The 21,774-nt window shown below is 38.1% G+C and overlaps 2 protein-coding genes across 2 annotated transcripts; one reads left to right on the top strand and one right to left on the bottom strand.

Moving 5' to 3' along the window:
• Window positions 1-10,667, bottom strand: akap12a (A kinase (PRKA) anchor protein 12a). Its single transcript, XM_055172683.2, has 4 exons — window positions 10,063-10,667; window positions 8,826-8,925; window positions 1,807-7,696; window positions 1-1,689 (listed from the first exon to the last, which is right to left on the bottom strand). The coding sequence occupies exons 1-3, from the start codon at window positions 10,165-10,167 to the stop codon at window positions 1,848-1,850; spliced, it is 6,054 nt and encodes a 2,017-aa protein (XP_055028658.2). The 5' UTR covers window positions 10,168-10,667; the 3' UTR covers window positions 1-1,689; window positions 1,807-1,847.
• A 4,913-nt stretch (window positions 10,668-15,580) lies between these two features.
• On the top strand, window positions 15,581-20,634 carry stx11a (syntaxin 11a). The gene is made up of 2 exons (XM_055173049.2): window positions 15,581-15,736; window positions 18,851-20,634. The coding sequence occupies exon 2, from the start codon at window positions 18,856-18,858 to the stop codon at window positions 19,735-19,737; it is 882 nt and encodes a 293-aa protein (XP_055029024.2). The 5' UTR covers window positions 15,581-15,736; window positions 18,851-18,855; the 3' UTR covers window positions 19,738-20,634.
• The last annotated feature ends 1,140 nt before the right edge of the window (window positions 20,635-21,774 follow it).

Here is a 21,774-nt window from a genome sequence, read left to right as displayed (position 1 = left end):
GACATTTTAAATTTACTTTATTCAAATAAAACTTGAAATATAATTTGTATTAATCCATACTGCTTTTAACAAAGTCTAAAAACAAAAATACTGTTATATTTTGTTGTTAATGCATAGTCAAACAGTGTGTACAAATGGTTTCAAATGCCTCATAGCTGAATTGCATGTATGCATATGTTAGAATAAAGGGGGTTGCACACCGGACGAGAAGCGTTGCGTAGCGCAATGAATCTAAAAACAGAACACATTATTTTCTATGAATGTATGCACACCGGTGGCACTTGATGGCAGCTGGACGCTGGTCAATGCCACTCACAGTTTAACATTAAATGACATCATATTTGTCCCAAACCGTTAGCGATAAACATTGGCTGCTAACGTTTATTTAGCATTTTTAAGTAGATGCTATCTGACTAAGCTTGCACTATTTAATGTGCATGTCCAGTGTACGATACCTCCGAGTTGTCCTAGACGCGCTTCTCGTCCGGTGTGCGACCCCCTTAAGTCGAAAGAAAATTATACAGATGCCCCAAATACTTGCCAGACTGCTTTTAAAACTCTTAATACTGGAAGGCAGCTTAGACATTGATCATGTGTAGTGCAGTATTATATTGACCCTCATTGTGTTTCCTATAGAACATTCATATATGTTTAAAACGAAAACACTGGGATCGTCCAGCAATTTACTTTTGCGTGCTGCAATAGATTTGCATACTGAAAAAATATATCTGCCTAGACTGTACACATTATGGTATACAATAAGAGTGCAAAAAGAGGATTAATAACTGTTTGGCATATTTAAAAGTGCTAATGGTAGAGCATTGCATTAGCAGCGCAAAACGTCATTGGTTTAAACCCAAGTCTGTAGGTAGCGATTTATAAGAGAACAATCTATCTGTTATAGGCAACGTCGGTCCTGGAGTGCCGATGTCCTGCCGATTTTAGCTCCAACCCTGATAAAAACCTTGCCTACCTGTAGTTTTCAGGTGACTCTTGATTAGCTTATTATTTGATTAGAGCTGGAGCTAAACTCTGGCCCTGTCCCAAATGGCACATTCCGGACCTCCTCAGAGTCCACACTTTGATGACATCATGTAGTGCAGACCTTGGGGACCCTTGACATGAGTCTAAAAGGGTGCACCGGAGTCTTATTTTGGGACAGATTCGAGCGTCACGCCTGAAATAGGAAGAGAAGTTGCCCAGAAGTGTGAAGTCCTCCCTTTCATCGTCTGATTGCTCTTTCGCAAGGACTTCTGGGTTGCACGAAGTGCATGAAGCCTGCTGCAGTGTGGGCTTCGCCGAAGACTGCATCAAGGGTGCAAAGGGGGCACTGATGAGCACACTTTGGAGCATAAAAATGACAGATGGGACACCCTATGAACTCGTAGACTAAGCGAGCACACGCAATTTAATGCCACGAGACCGAAAGTCTACATTAAGTGCGCCATTTGGGACAGGGCCTCTGCAGGACATCGGCAATCCAGGAAAGACGTTGCTTACCCCTGTGTTAAACAAAACATCTTTTTTTGGTTTTACACTTTCCTACTGGACATTCAATAATGCAACTCTATTTTCTCTCTCAGTGTCTTGGAGATTTCTTTGTAGGCGTATATTCCTGTATAGAGCTCCTGGTGATGGAGATGCTGCTAGTTCAGACTGATTGAAGACTAGTCGTCACACTTAGCAAACCTGCACATAAAATTATCAAAATGAATGTGATTATTTAAAAAGAACCCTGACAACAAAAAACAAAATTTAAGCATGATGATTTTTGAGTTTTGAATGTTATGCTATGAAACCACTTACAAGCTCCCTGATATTATCCATGTTGTGTGGCAAGTCAATGCTCAGATCCCAGAATCAGATACTTCTTGGGGTGAAACATCAGTTTGCATCATTTGACAATGGCCATCTCCAACATTATCTACAGCATCCTCCCACACATCTTCTACCACTGACTGGGGTTCTGTTGGAGTGACCATAGGTGCTTCATGCTGCAGGAAGCCCTTTGCTTCTTCAGGTAAAACCAATGTCTTTACCTCTTTCTGATTCATGAGTGATGGTTTAACATCATCTTCAGCCTCAACTGAAGGCTCTGTTTCTGTTTTGTCCTGCAACATTGTTTCGTTTACTGTTGCCATTACATATGGAGTCACAAGCACTGGAGCAATAAGAGGTATCTCTACTGCTGGAGTTACTTGTGGTGCCTCTAGAACTGAAGTCCTAGCAGATGTCCCTATTAAACCACCCACAACTGGTGTTTCTACTGGTGAGGTCAGGTCGAGTGTTTTTTCAACTGAAACTACAGTCAGGGTTTTCTCTGGAATCATTACTGGTGTATCTGCAGTTACACTTAAACTTGATGTGGTTTCCACGACTAGGTCCACGGCTGAAACTTCTACTACCGCAGTCATTTTTGGTGTAACTTCTGGAGGTGCAGCCTCTCTTACAATCACTGAAACCAGAGCTGGTGTCAGTACCACTGGAGTCTCTGCCACTGCAACTGCTGAAGTTTTAGTTACTGGACTTAGAACTGATGTTTCTGCTCTAGTAGTCACATCTGGTGTTACAAGTTGAGCCGCAGGCTGTGTTACCATCACTGAATCCAGATCTGGTGTTTCTACCATTTGTGTCATACATGATGTTTCTTCTTCTGGACTCACAGAAAACATTCCTGACACCGGACCTACAACTTCTGTTTCCAATGCTGTATCTGAAACCAATGCTGTTGTTTCTTCCACTAGTGTCACAACTAATGTCTGTGCCATTGCAGCCACAGTTGGTTTAGGTGATGTGATGGAAGTAACTGGAGTTTCGACTACTGGGCTCACAGCTGATGTTGCTCCTGGCGTGACTGTTACTGCAGGTACTGCCTCTGTCACTAAAACAACAGCTTGTGTCTCCACCGCAGGAGCTAGAGCTGGTGTCACTACCACTGAATCTAAAACAGGTGTCTGCACCACCAGGTTTGGCATTTCTAGCACTGTGGGCACGGCTGATGTCTGTGCCACTAAAGCTTCAGTGAGTTTGACTGTTGTAAACGAATAAACTGATGTTTCTGCTGCTACTGTTGTTCCAGTTGTAGTGTCTACTGTAGGTGCAGCCTCTGTTGGTATGTTAGGTGTCTCTACCACTGTGATCACATTGTGCATCTCTACAACTGTGTTTGCCACTGGATCAACAGGTAGTGCTTCTTCCATTAGAGTCACAACAGATGTTTCTTCCACTGACATGCTGTCTAGAATCACAACTGGTGTAAGTAAACCTGGAGCTGCAGCTGATGTCACCATCAAAGTGGGCAAATCCACTTCTTGCTTTCTGACCACTGTTGTCAGCATTGAGGTATCAGTCATTTTGTTCAGTGTTGTTATAGCAGAAGTGGGTGTATCTACAGTTTTTGCCATAGATGCAACCCCCGGTGTTTCTACTTCAAGTACTGTAACCACTGATGTCACGACTGGTGTCTCCACACTCAGCTGAGTCTCTATTTTAACTTCTGCCACCATAGGCATTTCTTGCTTTGGGTCTGTCATTTCAAGGGTTGCTGCCCTGAGTTTAATTGCTGCTTGTGTTTGTATCTCAGAAGCAGTAACTTCTGGTGTTTCTGTTTTCATTTCAGAGGTCAACAGTGGGACCTGTACTATGGGTGCTAATTCTGGCGTGGTAACAGCAGATTTCTCCTCTTTCAGATATATTACTGCTGGTATTACATCTTTCATTTCTGCCTTTTCTATTAACTCCACTGCTACTAGTTTTTCTAATAATTGTTCAGGAGGTTCACATGTAAACCTTGTCTTTTCTGTTGCTCCATCCCTCTGTTCAATCACAGTATTGTTGTCCATTTGCAGAGCAGCATTGTTTTGTGCCATTTGTACAGACTCTGTCAAAGCTGTTACAGTCACTTCAGTTAGAGTTGGCTTTGGGCTTTCAGGTTCAAGTTTGGTAACGTCAGGGATCTTTTCTTTTATTTCTGGAATAGCTATTGTTACTGACTGTACTCTTGCCTGGTCCATTTGGTCACCACCCATTGCTTCACCACTTATCAGAGGCATTGTTGATGTATCCTCCTGTTCTGTTGTCCGTGTTAGCTCAGATATTGCAAGTGCCTGCACTTCTAGTTGGACCTCGACAGGTTTCTCTGACTGGTTTGTTGTGTTCTCAGTAATGACAACTGTCTCTAATACTTCACCAGTCTTAACTTTCTTAGTTGTTTCTGGACTGTGTCCAATTTCTTCTGTCTCAGCTTCTCTTGTCTTATCTTGGGGCATCACAGACTCAAGATCTGTCAGTATTACTTTTGATCTAGCTCCAGGATATGCTGTTATTTCTTTGTTCTCTAATACATCCATTGAAATCTCAGAAACATATTTAGCCTTAAATGCCTGAGCTGTCTCTACATTAAAAATTCCTACATCCTGCTCAATCATTTCAGGAAATACCGTACAAATATTCGCATAAGCGAAAACCTCTTGATTTTCCGAATCATCACTTTCAGAGTTTGTAAACTGATCCTCTTGCTTCTCTGCAAGTTTCTCTTTTTTAGAAGTATCAATGGTGTCCGCTTCTTCACGTGCACTTTCCATCACCCTGATATTGTCCACATCAGTATCCACTTTGTTGCTTGACATGTCAAGTTCTGTTGTAACTTCATCCACTTCTACAGTCTCCTCAACTAATACTATTCCTGGAAGCAACACCTCCTTACTTGCCATCTCCAGTTGTTTTTCTTCAAACTGCACTCTGGATAATGATTCAACTGCAGTTTCTGAAATGTGTTCCGTTTCAATATTTCGATCCACTCTTAATGCAACAACATTTATACTCTGCTCTGCAGTTATGTCCTTAATGTCCTGCTGTACAATCTTTTCCTCAATAGTATCTTCCACTTTTTCATTAATGTCCTTCATAATCACTGCTGAATCACCTGACGAAATCACTTCATGCATATAATTTATTTCTGTTTCTGCTGTTTTTGGGATTGCATCTTTTATGTCCACTTGGATTTCATGTTCATCTGTATGTATCAATTCAACTTCTTCTATGTTTACCTTTTCGTCTGTTGACTCTTTTTCAACTTTAGCAGTTACTTCAGTGTAATTTACAGGTTGTTCCTCCAACCTTAAATGTAATGGACCCTCTGTTTCAGGACCAAGGGTGTATTCTGAAATGACCTGATCCAACACAGCTTCACTTTGCATTGTATCAATTATTGGCAATTCAGCCGTTCTGAGTTGAACACCAGTTACTAGTTCTGTTATACATTCCTCTTTTTCGTCCACCATATGCACCACATGGGACTCCACCGTCACCTCCGTAAGTGGCTCTGCCATCAGTTGAATTGCTTGCTCTACATCTAGTTCAGTTTCGGTGACAGCTTCTTCTACTTCATTCGTAGTTGTTATAATTACTTCCCGACACTCTGTCTTTACTTCCCAGATTTGAGCTTCATAGACCTCATCTGTGCCAAATCCTGCTACTTCAGGTGCATCTGTAAGGTTATCAGATACTAATTCAGTTGGGACAGCATCGCTTACTTCAGGTATCGCCTCTACTAAAGGTGCATTGAGAAGTTCTTCAACAGATTCTATTTCTTGAGATATAAGGCCTGTACATATTGCCGATGCCTCCGTTCTCATATGTGCAACCAAAACTTTAGTTTCTCTTCCGGTGGTTGTATGTATTATATAAGGTGAAAATGACACTGCTAGAGATTCTTGGCTTTCATCCTTCGTTGTTACTGATTGAACGCTTGGAGTCATGCAGATGGATTGAAGACCTTCTTGAAAGATCATATTTGACATTTGCACACCATATTCAGCCGACACTGGAGTGACGTTTCCAGACGTCCTGGCTGATTCTGTAAGTTGGGAGAGTGCCGAGACCATTTCAGTACTGTTATCCCCAACAAATTCCTCACTTGCAGGCTCTGGGGCGGTGACCGCATCCGCTGTCAAATCTACAATATCTTCTGCTAAGGTGTCATCCTGTGTTACCCATTCAGCAGATGTTGTTGGTGTTTGGATGCTTTCCTCGATGATCCCTTCCTCTGGTATATCACTCAGTTGTTGATGTTTACTTACAAAGTCTGTCAGTTCTTCAAAGTCCTCTGATCGAACATGTATGATTAATGGTCTAGCTTTATTTGAAACTTTACCTGCAACCTGCTTGGGTTCAGACTCATTTGGTGTCTCCTGTTCTAACTCTTGTGAATTCAACTCTGGCATCTCATGTTCGCTTGTAGCTTCAGATTGCTGATCATTCACCTCTTTTACACTTTCAGGATCAACTATTTCATACTCAGACAAAGGAATAATAGCTGGTGTTTCATCATCTTCATCACCCGTTTCAGCATCCTTACCAGTCTCATCAGATGATGTCTGTTCCTGCCTTTCATCAGATCTTCTCTTTTTACACCCCGTTATAAGTTTCATCACAGAAAATGAGTCATCTTTGTTAATTTCACTGTCTGAAGGTTCATGTTCAGATGAACTACCTTCTCCAGTTCTCATCTTCCTTTTGGGGGTGACCATTTTTTTAAAGGTTTTCCATGTGGACTCTCCCTCCCCATCTTGCTCATTGGAGGATGTAAGATGATCATAATCACCCTCAACAGAACTTCCAAGTGGAGATTCAGTTGTTTTCCCATATTCGTCTTGTGTTTCAGCCTCGTTTGTTTGTCTAGCTCTTTTTTTAGCAGAGCTGCCACAAATCAGGGCCTCCCAGGAAACGGTGGAGTCAGATTTCTTTTTGGACTCTTGAGGGCTGGCATCAGCAACTTGCTCCACGGCAGGTTTTGGTTCTCCCGGCACTGGTTCCTCTTCTTTCTGGACCTCTGTCAAATCTAAGGATGACTCAGTGACTTTTTCCTCATCTTCAATTTTCACATGCTTATTTTCTCTCTGCCGTCTTGAGGACAATTTTCTAAAAAGTCTTTTGAAGGGGCTTCCTTGTACCTTATCTTTCTCTAAAGACTCTTCTTCAGGTACTAATGTGCTGCCTTTCTGCTGTTCATCTTTTTGTTCCTCATACATAATACTAGGGATATCGAGGCACATGCATTTACTATCCACCTTTTCAGTTCTCTCTGACTTCTCTGAGTCTACGCAATCTATTTTATCAATTATTCTGAGTCCCTCTTCATTAGTCTCTCTCTCTATTTCATTTTCTTTCTTTTTCTTTCTTAAACTGCCAAAGATTCCCTGTGTAAAGAATTGCTTGATTGGTGACATCGGCTCTTCTGATTCATAACTGGCTTCAACCACATTTGCCTTTTCTTTCTCATGTGTGACTTCTATCATCCTTGTGCCCTGGTCAAGCTCTGTTTTATTTTTTGTTTTTTGAGAAGTTTCAGGTGTCTTGGGCTGGGCAGACACCAGATCATTGTAGTCCTCTGATGTGTCTCCCTCTTTCTCATTAGCTAGTAGTCTTTCACCATCAGTTTTGTCACATGCGTCTTTTTTCAGGGTGAACTTAAATCCAACAAATCGAAATACTTTTTTGAATCCAACTTCATTGATACTGTTTACTTCTGTAATCTCCATAGTTTCCTCCGTTACGGTTATGTCCTCTTCATGAATCATCTCTCTGCTTTTGTTCTTTGTTGTTTTGTTTGTGTTTGGTTGATGGGAGACCACATCCTGAAGGTCTTTAATTGTCTCTCTGCCGTCTTCTTTCACAGTAACAAACCCTGAGCAAACTGACAAAAAATAAAAAATGATTAAAACTATAATTTACTCAACCTCATGTTGCTTCAAACAGTAAATTGGTGTCCGAGGTCGTCAGTTCCTTTAACATTCTGTATTTTGTGTTCCTCTGAAGACAGTCATACATGTTTGAAACAATATTTCAGTAAATGATAACACAATATACATTATTGATGAATCTATCATTTTAGGGGTGTCAATGGGTGGTTAATTCATTAAACATTTGTACCAGCATCTTTACTACAGTGTTATTATTATTATTAAGTGTTTCTAAGTTGTCACTGGGGTGGTATTTTTTTCAAAAAGTACATTTTGTACCTAAAAAAGGGGCATATTGGTACCTCAAGGGTAGTCTCAGCCTCAGACCTCACGCCCACAGACTGTTGGCTAAACGTCTGATGTTTTTCGTACACTTTTCTGGAAACCCTGTGAGAATGTCAAAGTCGTCTTTGATTGGTTGAAATAAACCAGATTTCCAGGAGACGCAAGTGTCGCGATTGGTTTCGGTCCCTGGAAAACAAAGCTCTGACGTTCCATTGAGGAAGAGAATTAGTCGTGTTCACGTGGATAATAATGACCAGTTATCATGATCAGCTAAACATTGGATTCTAAAAATATGCAAAGTTCGCAGCATAGACTCTCTAAAAGACGTCGAAGAGTTTTGCTTGAGGTAGTTAGTGGAGTCAAAAAGTTCAGTTTTCCTGAATTGCTTGTATGTGTTAAAAAGTGAAGAGATATGCTTCAAACAGATGTTTAACTGGAGCATCTCATTGGTGTGGCTGTTGATGAAGTGCACAACGTTGTTCTATGATGAGTAATGTTGTTTATTTAGATGCTATTCAGTTGCGGCTGGTTATTTCAATAACTGACTTGTTGCCAGCCGGCTCATAACGCGACGCTAGACGAAACAAACTGTGATTGGTTGTTTGACATGTCGGTCAAACAGCTCGTGGGCGGGCTTTGTCCAGAAAAAGCAGAGAAAAACACCAGACCTTCAGTATTGAAGGTCTGGCTACGCGAGACTACCTCAAGGGTACACATTGGTGCATAACAAAATGGTGCATATTAGGACATTTTTAAAAGATACAGTCCCAATGAGAATAATAATATAATTTTACCCACCATCTGTAAGTACCCTCTCTGTTAAGTGTCCATTTATTTCATCTGCATGGTTCTTTGTCTTTAGGTTCAAACTGGAGATCTGTCCATTCCTCTGTGGCAACTGTGTACAAAAATGCACAGATAAATCTGTGACACACAATGTAAACAAAACATCCTTATATGATTAATCAAGAAAAGAGGAAACATTTATTATTTTGCATATTTTAAATATTCAAAAAGTGCACGTCCCAGCTCAATTTAAGGAGCAAATTTCCAACTTTTTCATCATCAGTAAACTGACTATATCACTATTTAAAATTAATGTTAAATTAAATAAAACTTTATACATGGATTCAGACCGACTGGATTTTCTGAATGTTTAACAATGTTGCTTAACCAGGGGCCTTTTAATTATTTATAAATAACTACAACAAAAAATAAATGCATATTTACGGACTTCCTGTTAAACTATAGCTGACCTCATCGTGTTAACGTGGGAATACCATGTACAGTGGAGTGCAGCACAGGAAAATTTCATCTATCCTTTGGGAAAAGAGCACTGCTGTATCCCAATTTATTAATGCACCCAAACTAGTCCTAAACAACTTATAAAACTTACCAAATATTGCAGAAAGATGAGTTGTGATTTGACAAACATATTTTTAAAAGTGTACAAATGCATTTTAAATTCTAATACAATAAAATTATTTAGACGGCAAATTAAGAAATTCAATTCACATGATAGGAAAACAGCAGTGATACAGTTTTGTTGTTTCTGATGGGCCAGTAAATAGATTTTTAGTGAAGAATGTTTCCTAATCTTTGTAAGTCACTTTGGATAAAAGCATCTGGTGAATGTAAATGCCTAAATGTGAAAGTAGAAACAATTTGGTGGAATGATTGTAGTTTTACAAATACCATGGTTAAATTATTGTTATTGTGGTGAGACCAGAATACATTTTTGGTTACAAGGGTTTACTAAGCAAAACCAAAAAGTGTTTACAATAATTTAATCCCAAACCGTTGCTCCCTTGTCATATCCAAGCCCATCTAAATCTACATGGACACTCAAAAAAGGTACAAAAAAAGGTACACATTTTTGGGCATCATAGACATGTTTAGAAGCAAACTGCACTTCACGATGCCCCATAATCTGTCTGTAGCTCATTGTTATGCGACACAGCTCACATTTTCCCAGAGAAAGATGTTACCTGTAAAGCTTTAAGGATCATCTGTGTTTAGGTTTAGCTTATCTCACCGTGTCATCCTCCGGAGCATCGCTCGTCTCTGCAGTCCGCTGCTCCGCCGCTGCGTCTTCATCATCTCTGCTGTCCCGTTGCGCGGATGACGCGGTAGCTCCCATAGCTAAAAGCTTCACTCTTTCTCTTTTGTTATCTTCCTTTTCACCCGACACAAATGTAAAGCAATAGAGGACATCCAAAGATGTGAGTCGAGCGGCGGTCGGACTCAGAACTGATGCAGTTTGGCTCGATGCAAACTCTTTTAGGACGCATCTTTACTGCGCTGTCACATGAACGCGCTATGGCACGCCTCGAAGCATCAGTGTCCTGAGATGACCGCGGGGTAACCTGTACAATTAACTTGTTTATTCTCTGTACTATCTATTTAAAATGGCATTTGTTTATGTAAAGGCCCAAATTTATAAGATGGACGAAAGGGTTCTCTTCATTTATGTGGATATATATTTAATAGGACATTTGCATTTATGATAATGAGAAATTGACCACATGTTCTCGATAAACCGTTAGGGAAAACAAATTATTTTGCACATAATCATTTTAATGTCACGTGATCTAAATAAATTTGGTTAAGTATCAAGTTTTTCCACACTCATAAAGGTTTCAAAGCTGTGTTTACAAAATATTAAATTATTTTAATATTATTTATTTAGGTGTGGCTATATCACATAATAAATCACTGTGTTATTATGACATTTAGAAGAGATGGAAAATTTATTTTCCTTATATTTAACACTTTCAGCTCCTAACATTAAAAGACTTTTCTGGCCATATAGAAATTTGGGCATTTAACAACTTAAAAAGCATGGACCCTAAGTGAATTAAAATCAACTGACTGCTAAAAGGTTCTTCTGAAGAGGAGCAGCCTTCATCCTAATGAAATTTGAGATAAAAAAAAACGCCATGTGAATGCAATATCACGAGTTTAAAAAAACGATGTAGGATCTTCTGCAGTGCTGCTCTTATGTTCCACGTTTATGATCCAAGGATTCCTCTGATAATCCAATGTTCATCTTAAGATGTCTTAAATTTGACCTTTCAATACAGTGCAGAGAGCAGTGGTTCCCAAACGTTTTTCCTTGCCCCCCATGTACATATACGACAATATGAGCCCCCCAACCTTACATCCATCTTTCCTTTTGATTTTTTCCATTAAGTTGGCAAGCACTTTGAGATGGAGCGAGCAAAATTGAAATAATTATTTTACATAAGATAATATTTTAACTACCTTATATTGGCATTGTAAGCAAATTTTAAAAATATGTTATTATAAAATTATAAGTGGAATGTTTTATGCATCATTTATTTAAGCTGAAAGCGGATGCCCCCTCTGTGAACTTTGGCACTGGTCTATCTCCAAAATGTACAAAAAAGCAGTTTATAGATTTTGTGCACAATATTTTAAAGGGGACATTTCACAAGTTTTTTAAGATGTAAAATAAATCTTTGGTGTTCCCAGAGTACTTATGTGAAATTTAAGCTCAAAATACCCCACAGATAATTTATTATAACATGTTAAAATTGCCTCTTTGTAAGTGTGAGCAAAATGCGCTGTTTTGGGGTGTGTCCTTTAAAATGCAAATGAGCTGATCTCTGTACTAAATGCCAGTGCTGTGGTTAAATAGTTGCAGATTAAGGGGCGGTATTATCCATTTCTGGCATCACAAGGGGAACCAAATTTCAATGACCTATTTATTCACATGCTTGCAGAGAATGGTTTACCAAAACTAAGTAACTGGGTTGATCTTTTTCAAATTTTCTAAGTTGATAGAAGTGCTGGGGACCCAATTATAGCACTTAAACATGGAAAAAGTCAGATTTTCATGATATGTCTCCTTTAAGTCTTCCCATACAATACATGAGTAAGATTGAAATGTAAGATATACATTTTATACATAAAATTAAAGTAGATTCCTGAAAAAAACACACAAAACAAACATGTCAAATTAATGGTGATGACGTGTTACTGGTGCACAGATGCTACAGATTAGTGTCAGGTCATGAATCTTTCAGGGGAATTGCACTTTTATAAAGATAGTGGACTTACATTTCACAGGAAACACACAGTTGTGTCCACAGAGCGTGTGGACTCCACCCAAACACAATCTTGATTTTTTTTGTCAGGTAGCATCTATCAGCTTGAATCAGTAAGCTGTTCATTTACCTTCACAATTCCAGATGCATGCATTAAAAACTAAAGGTCCTCACAAAGTGACACATAAGCAAATAGTTCAGTTTTTGCAGACATTTAGTTACTTTTATGAGAAATGTGTGCCATTCTGTACACTGAAAGTAGCTGGAGGTGCATAATCTGTTATTTCTTGTGTAAATAGACATTTTGGCATATATAACCATAAAACAATCACATTGAAAAAGATAAACAAATTATCTTTGTTTTATCCCCTTGTAAAGCAGAGAAGAGTGATTTCTAAACCCATGACAAATATAAAGGGTAATTCAATTACGAGTCCTAACATTTCTGGAGGTGATCACAGGAACAGTTAATCTGAGTCACTCACAGATTGTCTAACCAAAACCAGCTGATGTTTTCACCAGACATTATACAGTTAAAGTATCTAGAAGCAGAATGAAATGACATACTGATAAATAAACTATACAGGAATACAGAACTCGCTCATTAGTCAATCCGTCTCACCAATCACAGATTAAATGTCATAGGGGTGTGACAGAAAAATATTACATTTACACACACAGACCTGGGGAAACAGAGGAATGATTATATAATTATATGTTTTGCTTCTTTGCTCTGTAATGGTAAGTGAACTACTGATATCTAATTTAGGGTAATTTAATGTTTGTTGCTGGATTTTGTAAGAAAAAACATGTTTATGTACTTTTCAATTTTAATGGAACTCATGGTGCAACCAAAAAATCTTGGATATCATACGGTTCTTAATTGGTTCTTTATTTTTTCACTAACATGGTCTAAAAGAACAATATTTTTGTCTGTAGTGGCAACATATTAATATAACTACATATCTAAAATACCTTAGTTTGACTTTTTTCATATTTCATGAGTTGCATCCTCTAAGTATAAAAGAGTTCACATGTTGGATGCTGGAGACTTTTCAAGCTGTGCTCCCATGTAACTTAGTGGTAGTGCATTATGTCAGCAGTGCAAAGGTCATGGGTTCAAACCTAGAAAACACACATACTGATAAAATGTATACCTTTTAATGCACTGTACGTTGCTTTGGATAAAAGCATCTAAAATGTAGTGTAGCCACTTTCTAATACTGTAAATAAATAATTCAAATAGATACAATGACAAAACATTTCCTGTGGATAAACTCACAAGAAACTTCTGTGAAAATATAACCTATGTCAAAGATTGAAATAAATAAGAGAAATCAAACTTTAAAGGGGACATATCATGACAATCTGACTTTTCCAGTGCTTCTATTAACCTAGAAAATGTAAAATTCAACCCAGTAACTTAGTTTTGGTAAACCATTCTCTGCAAGCACGTGGAAAAACAGCTCATTGAAATTTGGTCCCTTTGTGATGTCATAAGGGATAATAACGACCCTTAATCTGCACTATCCAACCACGGCACTGGCATTTAGTGCAGAGAGAGAGAAAATATTTGACAGCACAATTGAGTTTCAATATCACAAAAAAAAAACATTATGGCAATCAGTGTTTGCATTTCATCAGCTCATTTGCATTTAAAAGGACACACCCCCAAAACGTGACATTTTTGCTCACACCTACAAAGTGTCAATTTTAACATGTTATATAATAAATGATCTATATGATATTTTGAGCTAAAACTTGCATATGTAATCTGAGGACACCAAGATGTATTTTTACATCTTAAAAAAGTCTTGTGAAATGTCCCCTTTAATGCTCCAAATCTCATTAGATTATAAGACTTGAATTTCAAGATCAAAGTCACAATTTTCTTCTTTTTTTCAAAGTATGTTTATGTTAATAAAGGTTTCATATTAAATATCAGTAGCAAGTTAAAAGTGCCTGCAACAGAATTACAAACCACAATACCAAAGAGGAAACCTTGACTCCAATGATCAGCCTAAAAGATAAAAATATGTTAGACTGACACAAATGAGGCTTTGATCATAAAATAAAGGAATTGTAAACCTGATTTTAATGTATTAATTATTTGATAAATAATATTTGCCCAAAGAGAGACTGCTGATTGTGTCCGGATCAATACCTGATCAATACTGAGCTGTGTGTGTTAAAGGTTTATAACTCTACACTGCCATCATGTGGCGAGTTTACTACATAAACCGAAGGGCCTTTCATCCTTAAAGGGATAGTTTACTCCAAAATGAAAATGTTATTATTTACTCACTTTCATGTTGTTACAAACCTGTATACATTTCTTTGTTCTGATGAACATTAAGGAAGATATTCTGAGGAATGTTTGTAACCAAACCGATCAGAAGCACCATTGACTTCCATAGATAAAAGAATACTATGGAAGTAAATGGGGCTTCAGATCAGTTTGGTTATCAGACTTTGTGTTCATCAGAGCAAAGAAATTCATACAGGTTTGTAACAACATAAGTAAGTGAGTAAATGATGACAGAATTATCATTTTTTGGGTGAACTATCCCTTTAAATGTATCAGTCACATCATGAACATTTTATAAACATGTATGATAATCATTTTCATCTACGCATGAGTGTCGCTGAGTCACTTTGAGGGAGTGACTGTGTTGTCAGTGCAGATGTGTTTTTTTAGATGTTTCACTTCTGCTTTGTAACTCACATGATTACTCTGACTTATTCACATTTGTTCTAGATCAGTTTTAGACCACCGTATGCACTTTGAATGGTTCCTTTTTAATATGAGATTTTGTAAAGATGCACACAACTTTTGCCTAAATACAAATAGGGTTTTAAAGCAATCATGCCAAAAATAGCATATGCTGACTGTGGGTCTGTGGTTTTAAAAGCTGGTAAATGAATCATATTCTGGTGATGAAGCCGGCCTATGGATTCTATTTAAAGTACAGTTTTTAAAGGCATCATAGATCACAACCAAGACTTTTTTTTAACAAAGACACATTGTTAAATTCATTCAATAAGCTGTGTAGTCTGTGGTAGGCTACACAAAACGAAAAAAGGGAAGAGCAATGCAAGCATTGTCTGCAGTATTGTTAGTGACAGACTGAGGTTATGCATTAACAGCCTTATACATTTTATACATGCATTTCTATTATTATTTCATTATTATTGATGTGTTGTGTTTGAAAGACAAAACAGGGTAAATCTATTTAAATCCAAAATAGAGTTTAAAGTTACACAAAATAATAAATAGTTTACATTTTAAAACATATTGCGATAATAATGAGAGCTAAAAAACGAGTCAGAGACCCAAAATATTTTTATAAAGACATTCCAACTGAATGAGATTTTAAATTAATAAGTCTTTAAAGTAAGGACCTTAATATTATTTTGCGTAAACTATGTTTACCGTAGTAAATGTTGGTCATTAAAACTTTTTTTAGTAGAAAACTTTGATGTGTCGACTGTGACGGAAACTCCCACCATTCACTCAACTGCAACGTTATTTCCTGCAGTGATGAGATGCAGTGATGTCCCGCTGCTGTGTGTGTTTTTAAAAACCCATTGAAACTCAAGTTTACTGCACTTTAATTCACCACAGAGGCATGAACTGAGGTAATGTAAGAGTTATTTACTATTTTAATGAATTGTAGTTTAATATCGTTTGACGCGCGTGCCTGTGTGTGTCGTAACGTTACGTCTGCAGGTGGATTTTTGTGTAAAGTGAAATTAAGTTTCCGTGACTTTATAAATACAACGTGTTTTTGTGTTTGTTTTCATGTTGTTGTTGTTAACATTGTAAATTTTCATAGTTTAGGGTTTGAATCTAGAGAGATGTGGTTTTATTTATCACTATAGTGTCAGTAATGGGTTAAAATGTTTTAATGAATCGTTTCCGTCACTTTACTTCCGTATGAAGTTTGAATTTACATTAAACGTTACTTTATATATTTTATTGGTACGCGCTGAGTTTACATCCGGGAATGTAAAGACTATTCTATTCGTTTTATTTGCATATCAATTGCTCAAAGTGCGTTGTGAGTTTACAAAGACACAATAAAAGGTTTATACAGGGATTTTATATGTAAACACTTAAGTCTCATGATGTTTAAGAGAAGGGTAAAGGGAAATCCCCACCCCGTTTTTACTCATGCTGACTTAATCTGATGGGAAATGTGTAACATCATAGTTGCCATTGGGGGTAAGATGACAAAACTGTAAACTGGGCTCTTTCCATGCTTGGGTAAAATTTGGACAACCCCAACCGCAGGTTATATTCAATCATAAGTTGAAACAACCCACTGTACAATTATGCAACGGTTGGGTTTTATATATTTTGCTCAACCGTGTGTTGAAACAACCAGCATTTTTAGTGCATTGTGTAATTTTGGTTCATCATGTCACGTTATTGCTGGTAAACCTCACAACAAGTCAATATACTGTACAATCCCAGAATAAAGTAGAGATGCATTACAAATGTTTACAGGTTGTCTGGCTTGATGTTTCTACACTGCAGATGGTGCAATAAACTTCCCATACATGTTTGTAAAGACATGTTGTGCAAGTTGGGACAAGTTATCGAATTACATCAAATTTAATACGATTGGGATACGTTTGATAAAAACAGGATTATTCTGATTCTAGCAGAAAGGTGGATTTAAGGAACATAAATACTGTTTTAAGATGGTCCTCCCAGCATGGCAAAGCTGGTGGGTCTGCCGGTCTTCCAGCTAAATCCAGCTTGACCGTCTTAAAAAGTAACCAAAACACAGCTAGACCAGCTTGCTACATGAGCAAAACCAGCTAATTCCAAGCTGGGAGACCAGCTGAAACCAACTCACCAGCTTATGCTGGTTTTAGCAGTTTTTTCTGTAGGGATCAAATTGTTTAAAACTTTTAAAAAGATTGTGATACATTTCATCAAAAAAAAAAATAATAACAACAAAAACAGGATTCTGATTTAAGCAGAAAGGTGGACTTCAGAAACAAAAATACTGAAAATCCAGCATAAGCTGGTTTCAGCTGCTTTAAGGTGCCAGTAGCTGGTTTAAGATGGTCCTCCCAGCATGGCAAAGCTGGTGGGTCAGCTGGTCTTCCAGCTAAATCCAGCTTGACCATCTTAAAAAGTAACCAAAACACGGCTAAACAAGTTTGCTACACCAGCAAAACCAGTTAATACCAAGCTTATGCTGGTTTTAGCAGGTTTTTTTAGTAGAGATCAAATTGTTTAAAACTTTTAAAAAGATTGGGATACATTTGATAAAAAAAAAAAAAAACAGGATTCTGATTTAAGCAGAAAGGTGGATTTCAGGAACAAAAATCTACTAATTCCCTACTGAAAAATTCAGCTTTAGCTGGTTTAAGGTGGGCGTAGCTAATTTAGGATGGTCCTCCCAGCCTGGCAAAGCTGGTGGGTCAGCTGGTCTTCCAGCTAAATCCAGATAATACCAAGCTGGGAGACCAGCTTAAACCAGCAGTTCTTTCTGTAGAAACTTTGTTGAAACGTTCTACGTTTGATCAAAAAAAAAAAAAAAAACAGGATTATTTTGATACCATCAGAATTTGAAAGGTGGATTTCAGAAAACAAAAATGTACTTATTCCTTACTGAAAAATCCAGCTAAGCTGGTAGCTGGTTTTAGCTGGTTAAAGGTGGAAGTAGCTTATTTAAGATGGTCCTCACATCTTGGCAAAGCTGGTGGTTCAGCTGGTCTTCCAGCCTGATCAGCTAAGTCCAGCTTGAACAGTTTAAAAGTGACCAAAACACAACTAGACCAGCTTGCTACACCAGCTCACCATCTTATTCTGGTTTTAGCTGACCTTTTAGGTGAACGTGATTTCACCAAGTAGGATGTGATCCTGGATCAACACCATTGTTGGTCCTGGATCAACATTTTTATTAACCAATCAGATTGCAGGATTAGTGTGTATGTTAGATTTATGTTCGGGATTGGGTTAGGGGCTCTTAAGAAATACTCCTCAAACTATTATTTCACACTAATTTGAGGGTTTAAAAATGGTTAGGGTTTGAGTTAAGGGTAAGTTGGGGTATCTTTGATTAAAACAAAAAATGTTGATCCAGGATCACATCTTACTTGGTGAAATCGCAACAACCGTTTTTTTACTAGGAAAAACTTACAAAATATGTACCAAAATTTAATAAACCTAAAATGATTAAGTTTCTCTAAGAATGTTTACAACTGGACATTGATAATGCGTTCAAGTCATCCTCGTTTGTTCGTATTTAAAAGCTGGGAAGTTGTGTTTGCGACAACAGGTGCGTTCAAGTCACTTTCGTCAGCGAAGGATAGCGGTGGACCTTCTTATAGGGGCGGTTTCCCCAGATAGGCATTAGACTAGTCCTAGACTAAAATAAATTTAAGAGCTGTTTTTTTTTTGCAATAAATAAAAACCAACTACAGGGTTTCTTCCCCAACTTTTAAACTCGGGCTTAAAGAAAATCTTGAGTGTCTCAGTGGTTTTTATGACTTTGTGGTGGCGTTCATATGCGCATTAATCTCGTATATACCATATATCCAAAATGACTTGAATTAGTCTCATCATGCTTTAAAATGTTCAGTGTATTTGTGTGTCATCTATCTTTTTGTATTTTTTGTTGTGGGTCGGAAGAACGGAATGGATTATCTGGTCCTAGATAGCAAAACATAAGATTTCTTCTGATTCAGTTTAAACTAAAGCACTAATAGACTGATTCTCTTGAATTTTCCCAGGAAAAATGAGAGACAGGCTGAGTGAACTGGCAAGTATCGCCAACAAAGTCCTCCAAGAGGAAAGGCACGTCGATAAAGGAGAAAATGTGGATGAAGATGAACTGGAACAGCACGCGGTGGTGTTTGAAGGAGAGGACATCATGGAGGACACCTTCAGAGAAGCCCAATCCATCCAGAAAGACATCGCCCAGCTCAGGATGGAGGTGAAGAGATTGGGCAAGCAGAACACTCGGTTCCTGACCTCCGTCAGACGCATCAGCAGCATCAAACGTGACTCCAACACGATCGCGCGTAGCATCAAAACCAAAGGGGAGCACCTGTACGCTCGGATACAGAAGATGGACGCTCTCCGTAAAGAGCTGGAGGAACAGCACGGAGCCGAATCGGCTTTGGTCCGCATGGTGCGCCACCAGTTCGTCTCCATAACGTCGTCGTTTCACGAGGCCATGAACGAATACAACAACGCCGAAATGGCGCAGAGGGACAACTGCAAGACTCGCATCCAAAGGCAAGCGGAGATCATGGGTAAAGAGGTCACCGGTGAACAGGTCGAGCAAATGATCGAGACGGGAAAGTGGAACGTGTTCTCGGACGACTTGCTCACGGACGGGCGAACCGCTCGCTCGGCGCTCAATGAGATCGAGAATCGCCACAAGGAGCTTTTGGAGTTGGAGATTCGTATCAAAGAAATCCACGAGCTCTTTTTCCAGTTGGCCCTGCTGGTGGAGGAACAAGGGCCCATGGTGGACAACATCGAGGCCAACGTGTGCGCCACCGAGGACTATGTGGCCAAAGCTACGGAACAGATAAAGAAGGCTGTCAAATACAAAAAGAAAAACCCTTGCAGACAGCTTTTCTGTTGTTGCTTCCCATGTTGCAATAAATGATTTCCACGCTCCATTTCACAGATGTATTCATAGCATATTAAACAAGCAATATACCTGCATTTTTGTCACCTCATTTAAAGTGGACTTTGCTAAACTGCTCTTACTAACTCGAAGATCACACAACCATCGCCCAGTGCCCACTGCTCGATGGCTAGGTTTGAGAAAAGCTCGATGCCTTTTGGTTAACCACACGAGCTGCAATGTAAATGAGCTGAAGTGATGCTAATGTTTCTTTTTACTGTAAGTGTTGCAGAGCGATCGGTTGATGTGTTAAAGATATCAAAACAGAAGCTGTAAATAACTTGACACTTGTTTTATGGCAATCTTTACGTGCGCAGATATTATTCAGAGGCATGCTTTATTGAATCAATATTGCTTTATTTTAAGGTATATAGAAAATGTATGAATTATTAATTTAATAAATATTTTTATCTGTTGGATTGTCTTTATGTTGGTTTATCGGATGATCACATTATCTTATTTTCTACAATCCTGTACTTATGTTAGATCGTTTTTGCAATATCATATCATGTATTGCATCAGTGTTGTTTTACAAAGATACTTCTGCATTGTGTCTTGCGAAAGGGATCTAAAGCATTGTGTTGGGTTTGAACCCGGTTACATCCATAATATTGAATAAAATGTATAGCTTGAATGCATTGGTAATCACTATAAGCGTGTGCCAAATGTCCGGTTTCAAATGAATACAGCAGTTGAATGCATTCAAACCCTGCTGAAATATACATTTTTATTCACAATGATTTTATTTATTTATCTGCATCTTTAATTTTGAGTTAAGGTATACTATATATATTGACACTGTGTTGACATTTTTACCATTTGATGTCAGTATTGTGCTTTTGTAAAAAAACAACTCCAGGAACTGGAGCAAATTAATACACTTAGCATTTGGTATTTGCATTTTATATGTATATAGCCTACATTTTGTTTGTGTATTAAGTATTATGTAATATGCATTTGGTTTCTAATGTATTGAAGTAACCATCACTTAGGTTTCTTGCCACGATTTGCACATGTAGGGGTGGTTTTTCGGACAGGGCTTATACTAGTCCCAGACTAAAATGCATGTTTGAGCTGACTTAATTTAAAAACATATTGCACTGACATATCTTAACAAATATCAGTGCCAAAGTTTTGTCTCAAGATTCACACCATGTTCTTAAAAACTGCTTAAATGTCCTAATATAACTAAGGGCTAGTCCTGGATTAATGTTAACCCTTTCTGGGAAACCGCCCCTTAGGGTTGTATAACAGGGTGTTATCATGTCTGTGTTAAATTTTGATTGGGTTGTCCATTGTTAAAGAGATAGTTCATCCAAAAATGAAATTCGGCCATCTGCAGATCTGGGGCACCATTGACTTGCATAGTAGGAAAAGTAATGGAAGTCAATGGTGCCCCAGAACGCAAAGTAGTTAAATCTCTATACTGGTTTTGTTTTGAGCTTTAAACAGAATTTTTTTATACTCAAAAAATTTTTTATGTATTGGACGGGCGAATTTGCTTGCAATTTCAAAGCCTGATGATGTGTTAACTGCAAATATTAAGAAAGGAAATCCTGTATGATGAAAGTGTTACGGCCATGATGAGATCTTCACTCCAGAACATCCAAAAAGCTGTCACTTTACCCAGCTCAGTACCTGTCCAAGTTTTAAAGGCTTTCTGTGTTGAGACTAGCTATTTTGTGGGATCACACAAGGACATTTGTCCATTGGATCTCAAGTCCAACACCTTAACCACTCAACCGTCCTGGTTATTGTGAGGCTTTGTTGTTGAATAAACCCCAGAACTTATTTCAGGTTTATGTTGTGATAAATGATTTTGAGAACTTGTTCTTGTTCAGGCTAAATTTCTATTTTCTAAGGTGTTCCTTTAAAGCAGGGGTTCTTAAACTATTTTGGGTTTAAATGTGTAAAATGTGTTGTGTAAAATCTTGATTTGGCACAAAGCATAGCTCTATATTAAAACACAATTAAGTCTCGATACATAACTTTAAACTGCACTTGAAGAAATATACT

This window comes from Misgurnus anguillicaudatus, chromosome 7 (genome assembly GCF_027580225.2).
Source record: "Misgurnus anguillicaudatus chromosome 7, ASM2758022v2, whole genome shotgun sequence".
NCBI lineage: Eukaryota > Metazoa > Chordata > Actinopteri > Cypriniformes > Cobitidae > Misgurnus > Misgurnus anguillicaudatus.
The sequence above is the reverse complement of the archived record's forward strand: the minus strand, read 5'-3'. Positions and strand labels throughout refer to the sequence as shown.

Excerpts from the sequence above, each read along its gene's own strand:
- akap12a (XM_055172683.2), bottom strand. The coding sequence starts at position 10,167 with ATGGGAGCTACCGCGTCATCCGCGCAACGGGACAGCAGAGATGATGAA. Across the intron at positions 8,926-10,062 it reads ATGCTCCGGAGGATGACACG|TTGCCACAGAGGAATGGACA; the intron begins GTGAGATAAGCT and ends TTTTGTACACAG. Across the intron at positions 7,697-8,825 it reads AGAGAGGGTACTTACAGATG|TTTGCTCAGGGTTTGTTACT; the intron begins GTGGGTAAAATT and ends ATTTTTTGTCAG.
- stx11a (XM_055173049.2), top strand. The coding sequence starts at position 18,856 with ATGAGAGACAGGCTGAGTGAACTGGCAAGTATCGCCAACAAAGTCCTC.